This window comes from Magallana gigas, chromosome 6, assembly GCF_963853765.1.
Source record: "Magallana gigas chromosome 6, xbMagGiga1.1, whole genome shotgun sequence".
NCBI classification, from domain to species: Eukaryota; Metazoa; Mollusca; class Bivalvia; order Ostreida; family Ostreidae; genus Magallana; species Magallana gigas.
In genome coordinates, this window is record NC_088858.1 from 22,248,315 (window position 1) to 22,257,341 (window position 9,027).

Sequence of the window (9,027 nt, forward strand, 5' to 3'; positions counted from 1 at the left end):
AACAAATGAACCGTTGTACCGCTGCACCGTGGCTTGAACCTTTTTACCAAGTAGGTCTTCGCGGAATTACTAAGCCAGGCAGTTCGTTGAATAACAGAGCGTAATTCTAACACTACAACACTAAATAAATTTGTCTATATAAAAGGCAGATTTATGGTACAAATGAAAAGAATTAGGATAATTCAGAGTTATCGAACATTGCTAAGGATCGGAGGTCGTTAATGTCATATCTTCTAGACTAAAGATCAAATACCGAGATGCAAAATTTTCTCAGTTCAAAAGATATATATTTAGAGAGAAGTATAAATTGCCTCTTATCGAAATAGAAGCAGTTAAAGGAGTGACCACCCAATACCCATAGGATGCCATTATAAGATTAAGAGTTCATCATCCACATACCCGGTAATAAAAGACAATCTACTAGATGTAAAAGCTTTCAGCTACCTTTACAGTAATTGATCAATCCAATCTACCTAATGAATACAAATAACCCTAGTTTTATTTTTTATAAAACACATCAGTATTACTAGCCAGACTGGTAGTTAATGGTAAAGAATGTCATATAGAGCCATTTCAACAGGAGTTTGGACTTCAGGTAGTGGTGTCAAATATCAATGTGATGTAGGCCTGTCTTTTTCAAAGTAAGCCTTTAAGTCATGGCTCTTTAAAATCCACAATATTTGACCTACTCTAGTGTTGTTCTGTGCATATTCTGCTTGAGACAAGCATCGATTTCAACTTATGATGCAAGAAGAAGATAGCTAGGATTAGATACCTCCTACCAAAAGTCCAAGGTCCTGTTAAACTGGCTCTAAGATGTTTTCCTCGGCTCCATTTCAAAGTTACATGCATGTCCACACGTTGCTCCCACTTTAAGAAGGAAGTTCATCTTTTCAACACTTTTCATTGACTGTGCTAAAAATATTTAGTACCTGCTATAGAGAAAAGTAAAAACCTACTGCTGGTACTTACAAATCTATGTGCTCACCTTGAGCTGAGTAATACACCCCAGCCTATAGTCCCTAAGACCCCCATCTTGTGCTGCTGATAGGATCACAACAGCAAGAGTCTGAAGAACAATATAATCATATATATATATATTATTACAAGTACAGTGTATTAATGAGATTGAACTTTATGCATGCAAGAGTTGCATGATCCCTATACAAACTTTATTACAGGCAACAGATACATTGACTTAATATTACTACAGTCAGACTTTATGGGATCATAAAGATAAAAGATATCCATGGATTTGATATACCAGTATTAATGGTTGACAGAGTGGTTGGAACTCCTATTTATTTGTAATATGTAACAGATGTTACCATAATAAAACCATGCATTAAAAATAAAAAGAGGGACAGTAAATAAATTTGGTGAAGGAAATGCACATTTTTCATCTTTACTATATATATATTTTCCATTATTTAAGAATATTGATTGGCTGATTTGGCTTGGTTCTGGAAAACTTTCATTGCTGTATGTAAAAAACTATTGTGTAGTTACAGTTTCAATTCACTTGCTTCATACTAAACTGTATTTCCAGCTTGATTTGTACAGCACCATCTGACTGCAGTCCAGCATACTGTTCTTTCAATTACAGATTACTGTAAAAGTGGTTACCGTATACAGGGTTATTTTCACCCCATGTTATTTTTGTTCTTCTGCACTTGCAAACAGTTTCGCCCAGTCTTAAATTTGCCCAGTTGCAGTTGTGTTTACAGAGATATTATTTGTAACATTGGATTTGCCCAGTCTTAAAGTTGCAGTTGTTTTTACAGAGATATTATTTGTAACATAGGATTTGCCCAGTCTTAAAGTTGCAGTTGTGTTTACAGAGATATTATTTGTAACATAGGATTTGCCCAGTCTTAAATTGCGCTGGCAGTAAAGTACACATTTTTTGGAGTCAAACAATATGTATGAGTATTAAATACAGGGATGTGTCATTTTATACCACACATTTTTTTACAATATGCACAGGGATATTTATGCGGTTTTAAGCTTACCATGTAACTAGTGTAAATTTCTCCCACCCGAAAATTATCACTTTTACACTTATACTAACTCATCAAACAAAAATGATCATCAAAAGCATAATTTACAATCTAATCAAAACACCATACTCTCTGGGTAACAATAAAATTATCTCCCTGTACTATGGGTGGCACTATAGCTCCCAGTATGAAAGTTTGAAGTCAAAGGTCAAGGTAAAAGCAAAGTCTGAAATGCTTTTTATCCTTTTAAGCTGGGCTGTTTTAGTATGTCACCATCTCTATGATGTGTTGCAATATTATCTTTGGTAAGGAATTGATTAATATAGTAAAAAACTGCAATTTACAGTGCACCAAAAAATTGTTAGTTTTTGTACTTATTAACCTAGTGTACTCACAAATTCTGTGGAAAAAATTAGTACTTTACTTAATGAAATTCTTAAATTCTTCATGCAATTAACTACTGATATCCTCTCTTTACTCGCCTCTGACTTTTTTCCAAAACATGCTAACCAACCTCGAAAAATATATTAAATTCACACCGAGATCAAGATGTTGCCATTATAACATGTAAAATGATTTGAGTAGGCAGGCGGATCCTACTGTCTGTGTTTCAAACCAAAAAAATCTGCGTTCGGTCCAACGTAGCTGCAATAATGTAGCCCTCTCTGATTTTTTATATCTGATGTTTACTGGAGAGGGCTACAATTCCATAGGATCTCCGTAATGGTGCAAAATTAATTTTTTAATGCGAATGACTTCGGTCTGAAAAGATCGATTTTATATTTGACTTCCTTTAGATAAAATGATTTTTTAATTCAGGTTGAACAAACTTACCGTATATAAATCAAAACCAGATAAAACACATCAGCGTGTTTACCAGTCGTCTTTTTCAGCAGCCATGACAGTTCTCGCGTGATTTTATGGGATTTACGCTTGGAGTTTTGATGGGCTTGATAACGTGAATGTCAGTGTAAATAATCGATCTTACCTCGTTCTATCACTAGAACATCATTTAAGGAAATGGTATATAATGGAAAATTCATTTTTACCGCGTTAATTATGTTTAAAACAGGGGAATTCCTATATTCAGTTCAAGATCCGCTCCTAAATTCTCATTGGCTTTCCCAAAATAAAACCGGTCAAGGTCAGTAAACATGGCGGACAAATTCAACTTGCGTTGTTGACATACACGAAAAATAACCGATATATGGACTATACCTGATACTTTTGGATTAATTTATGCCATAGACATCTTCAATATTTGGGTTCAGTTAAGAAATGCAGATGTTATTTTCATTTATATACGATTTGAGACGAAATCGTTGCGGGAGTGAATCACTCCTGCACTTACACCTATTACGGAGATCCTATGGAGTTGTAGCCCTCCCCCCCCCCCCCCACCCCCCAAAAAAAAAAATCGGTAGAAGGCTACATTATTGCAGCTAGGTCCAACGGTCCCAACGTTTACCTATTGTAATCCGAGATTCCGCTTACTTTAACCCCTGCTTTTATATTGTGACGTGCACGTCACAATATAAAAGCAGGGGTTAGAGTCAGAGGAATCTCGGATTAACCTATTGTAGCTCAAACGATAAAATTGGTGATCACTTTAGAAAATTAAACACTATAGTATAAACATGTATAACGTTAAAGAACTTACAAATTTGCACAACAGTTTAAACCAAAGCACTCAATAGTTCCAAAAAGAGGTATAAAACAGGTCATCAAGCGAAGGATAAATATATATATAAAGATTTATTTTATACTAACCTCTGAAAAGATTTTTGGCTCAATGTAAAATATTGTTTTGAAAATGTATGTCAACGGCCACTAGTCTCAAACGCTAAGATGAATACGAAGAAAAAAAATAATGTAAAGTATGTTACGGATTAAACTTTATTTTTCCGCGTTAATTATGTTTAAAACAGGGGAATTCCTATATTCAGTTCAAGATCCGCTCCTAAATTCTCATTGGCTTTCCCAAAATAAAACCGGTCAAGGTCAGTAAACATGGCGGACAAATTCAACTTGCGTTGTTGACATACACGAAAAATAACCGATATATGGACTATACCTGATACTTTTGGATTAATTTATGCCATAGACATCTTCAATATTTGGGTTCAGTTAAGAAATGCAGATGTTATTTTCATTTATATACGATTTGAGACGAAATCGTTGCGGGAGTGAATCACTCCTGCACTTGCACCTATTACGGAGATCCTATGGAGTTGTAGCCCTCCCCCCCCCCCACCCCCCAAAAAAAAAAATCGGTAGAAGGCTACATTATTGCAGCTAGGTCCAACGGTCCCAACGTTTACCTATTGTAATCCGAGATTCCGCTTACTTTAACCCCTGCTTTTATATTGTGACGTGCACGTCACAATATAAAAGCAGGGGTTAGAGTCAGAGGAATCTCGGATTAACCTATTGTAGCTCAAACGATAAAATTGGTGATCACTTTAGAAAATTAAACACTATAGTATAAACATGTATAACGTTAAAGAACTTACAAATTTGCACAACAGTTTAAACCAAAGCACTCAATAGTTCCAAAAAGAGGTATAAAACAGGTCATCAAGCGAAGGATAAATATATATATAAAGATTTATTTTATACTACTAACCTCTGAAAAGATTTTTGGCTCAATGTAAAATATTGTTTTGAAAATGTATGTCAACGGCCACTAGTCTCAAACGCTAAGATGAATACGAAGAAAAAAAATAATGTAAAGTATGTTACGGATTAAACTTTATTTTTCCGAATATTTCATTTAAGATTATTTTCTAAAATAACATAAGGATTTAAATCATTAGAACCAATAATAATTAAATATATAAAATCAATATCTGAAAGATAACACTCTTTAAGTATTTTTCTAATTATTTTCTTTCCGGAATTCTGTTTTCTCCCGACTAAGTTCACCCTTAACTTCCTTTTCCGTTTTTATATCAAAGATGGTGAGAAACTCATGCCTTTTAGATACAAATCGGCGTCATCTCGGTCTTTGTAATACACTAATACGAATGAATGAAAATAAAAACAGTTCCTTGATATTTCTCTTATACCCTGAGCATGTTATTTTATATAAAAATATTACAGAAATGTGTGTAATGATCGAAGAAAACTCTGTGTTGACATTCAGTTACAAACTATAGTGTTATGTTTTTAACAGTTTTTGTGTATATTAGATGAAGTATATTGTAAATTCAATCGATGTCATTTTAGGCTCGTGTGAGAACGAAGACCGTCAAAAAAGCAGCTCGTGTAATTATTGAAAAATATTACACTAAGCTCACTTTGGATTTCCATACCAACAAACGAGTATGTGAGGAAATTGCAATCCTGCCCAGTAAGAAACTGAGGAACAAGGTTGCAGGGTAAGTTTTATACAGCAGGTTAATGGCACCAATGGCATATGTCACAGTATAGATATAACATATTGTTATAATGTCATTGTCCTATGGACCCAGTTTACCTTCTGTAATATAAGAGGAGGTTGTTCACAACTAGGGTAGAACATGAGACCCTTCAGTTAAACTGAAGGGTCCTGAGTTTGAGCCTAGTTGTAATCTTTCCTTCTGTTATATTTCATTGGCACCCAGCAAAATAACCCACTTGAAGTGATTGTCTTGTGTAAGTCTTGGGGATAAAAAAAGGGAAAGAGAACTCATTAGATCAGTCAATAGTAGTGATGGGAATTGATGAGATTTTAATAATCGATAATCGGTTTCCTGCAACTAACTAATTATCTATTATAATCGGAGATTTTTATATTTTATAGTGTAATGCTAAGTAAATGTAAATAAACAAGTAACAATGAACAGACTCATCACTGGGCTTTCGTAATTTAATTTACTTAGTATTTCTAGCTATAAAAAATTTATATTCAAAAGATTTTCATTAGGAGGCAGTCCAACATTATTTTTCTTGAAACCAAAATGCGTCAAATTTTGAGAATATGCTATATTTCCCGAGTAAGAATATGGAGCTCGTCTGACATGTCAGCCATTTTCAGACTGCGCGCCTGTTCAGGGTTTAGATAGTTTACTTCAAGAGTATTATATTTATGATATGCGCTCTTTGAAAGGGAAAAAAACCTCAACCGATTAATCATAATGAAACCTTTTATGATCGAGCGCTTAGAATGCTATAACAATCGATCGATTTTCGATTATTATCGATGATTGGAACATCACTAGTCAATAGAGTGTTGGTTTAATTCTTATTTTATATTAAACTGAATGATCCTGAGTTCAAGCCTAGTTGTGGTCATTCCTCCTTTTCTGTTACACTTGCATGGGTGATTGGCATGGTAAGTCTGAGGCCATGTTATATTTTGAATAAAAATAACTTCACAAAAAACTAAACTGGCGACTGCTTCTAATGGTTTGCAAGAGCCATGTTGTTTACGGAATATATGATAGCACTAAATGACGAAACATAACAAATGACATAAATTTACCAAAAAAATATAATTGGGTTTAAATTAATTATCATATTTTATTATAAAAATTTAAACATAGTTCGTGACTGTAAAATAAATTGGAAATAATAGCTTTGAGTTAATACTTAATAGCAGTCGGAGACTTTATCTTAAGTCTCTCATATAACATTATTTCGTAAATTAGCCTTACCCTTACAATGCATGTAAACTTTGATCTGGTCATTTGAAGGTGTTTGCAAACATTAAATCCTGCTTGTAAACACTTTAAAGTCTTGAAGTAGTATTTTATATTACTGGACATTCTGACTGATTAAAAAAGAAAAATTACCGGACATTTGAAAGATTTACCGGTTTTGTCGATGGGACCTGCTGATTTAAAAAACTCTGAACATGCCAATGTACTTACCTTGTGTTTAACATATCATTTAATATTGACACATTACAGTACAATGAATGATTTTTCATTGATATATGTGTTGCATCTGAAGGGTACAAGCCTTTTCCTCCCTCAAACATATACACACCCCACACTACAACTGCTTTTACTACATCAATAAATGATAGGAGTCTACAATGTATTGGAAGGTAATAATTGAAATGTTTGTTGATGACAGGTTCGTCACTCACTTGATGAAGCGTATCCAGAGAGGGCCAGTGAGAGGTATCTCCATCAAACTGCAGGAGGAGGAACGTGAGCGCAGAGACAACTACGTCCCAGAGGTAACGTGTTGCATATCAATGTAAAAGATTATATTTTTGTATAACATGCTTTGGTATTCATGATACATGGAGAGTAGCAAAGTAAAACTTATCTTTAACAAGTTTAAAAATCACAAAGTTTTCAAAATTTTCCTACTCGATAACAAGGACATTTTTCAGTAGTTTTCATATTATACATGTACATGTATATTTGGTTTCTTGGTATTGCCAAATGTCATACAATACATGTGCACATATATTATTTTCCCTAGACCACATAGTGACATTTGTTTGCTTAAGAGTACCATAAATAAATTTTCAAAACGAAAAAATTGACAAAATATCAAAAAAACATATACTGCTTAAATTTCACAAGAATATATATGTGGCATTATAATTTATTAATTTCCAATATTGAACCCATGGATATCTCAAAGTTTTTGACGATCCTGTGAAGTCTTTGTTAATTAATATGGGAAGTCAACTGAAATATAATTTGATTTGTATTAAATTCCGTTTATTAAATATTATTTAACATTGAATTGAGTTTTCTATATATATTCTTGTTTCTTCAATTTGACATGTACATGTACAAGTAATCAAGCACATAAAACAATGTTATTCAAAGCAATGATTTCTCTTATTTCTTTAGATCTCCTATATTGATCAACATGACATTATTGAAGTTGATCCAGACACTAAAGAAATGTTGAAAGCCTTGGTGAGTATAGTTTCACATGCTGGCAAATCATCAGAAATCATAATAATTTGCCAATTAATCCAAAACTTTATATTTCTTCTTTATTCATGCTACAGATATCTGCATTTTTGTCATGCAATAGTGTGGTTTATTAAATATTTTGTCTTCTAGACACAAGCATATAATACAATGTACTGCCAAAATTTTATTTTCAATGATAATCAGATTTACACGCATATAGCTTGGTATATAACTTAAAATCATTAACTGAGATGTATTATTACTGGTATCAGATGTTCAGGGAATTGGTAATATGAGGTAAAAATAAAACAGCCAAGGAGGACCTTTCATTAGCAAAGAAGCATTCATGACCATAAGTTGTTGTGTAAATGTATATCTGTTTCATAAACTCTAAAGGGTTGATTAATTTGGTTTGAATTTTTCAGGACTTCGGAAACCTTCAAGGTCTGCAGGTCACACAACCCATCACAGCTGTTCAGGGTTATAGACAGCCACGAATGTAAAAAAGAAATAAACAATAAGCCCTATACACTTTCTTGTCCTTTGTATTACCCATACTAATTCAAAGTCAAGGTGTTTTTTGGTGGTCGTCAATTAGTCCTACCACTGTATTAAGATTAACATTAAGATTGTTTACTTCAAGCTCATTAGCAGTTAAAGGGGCATGATTTTGGTCAAAAATTATTTTTCTGATCTTAATGTTTACAATGCTTCACTAAGGCATTTTTAATAGCCATTTAAAATTTGAGTGCCATTCGTTGAGTTATAAGTGAGTTACAGAGCTTGCATTTCTTTGCTATGTAAAGAAAGCTTCAGTTTACATTTTGAATGTTGAAGTGAAAATTCCAGTTTAAGACTCATTTAAGAAATGAATGTGTTAAACTTAAGGAATTGTTTATTTATTCTTAAAGTGAATAAGAAGATAGAAAAATCAGCTTGAAAAAGATTTTCTACTGGTATATTGAACTTATGTAAACAAAAAGTGGCACGAGTCTTGTTTACATGACAAGGAGTTGTGAGCCCAGTATCTTGCTTAAAACTCTACAACTGGCTCTCAAATTTCACTTGATCACTAGAAGTGCATTCCTAAAGCATTATGAATAATAAAAACAAAAAAAGAATTTCACCAAAATCGTGACCAAGCCACTTTAAGAAACTTA

At 33.3% G+C, this 9,027-nt stretch overlaps 1 protein-coding gene and 1 long non-coding RNA gene across 2 annotated transcripts; one reads left to right on the forward strand and one right to left on the reverse strand.

The window, feature by feature from the left end:
- Positions 1-325: 325 nt before the first annotated feature.
- Positions 326-3,842, reverse strand: LOC136276056 (uncharacterized). The gene is made up of 3 exons (XR_010714533.1): positions 3,771-3,842; positions 989-1,069; positions 326-915 (listed from the first exon to the last, which is right to left on the reverse strand). It is a non-coding gene; the product is annotated as an uncharacterized lncRNA (long non-coding RNA).
- A 1,262-nt stretch (positions 3,843-5,104) lies between these two features.
- LOC105343260 (small ribosomal subunit protein eS17) lies at positions 5,105-8,394 on the forward strand. The gene is made up of 5 exons (XM_066088215.1): positions 5,105-5,110; positions 5,229-5,380; positions 7,062-7,167; positions 7,799-7,867; positions 8,293-8,394. The coding sequence occupies exons 1-5, from the start codon at positions 5,105-5,107 to the stop codon at positions 8,368-8,370; spliced, it is 411 nt and encodes a 136-aa protein (XP_065944287.1). The 3' UTR covers positions 8,371-8,394.
- Positions 8,395-9,027: the final 633 nt, after the last annotated feature.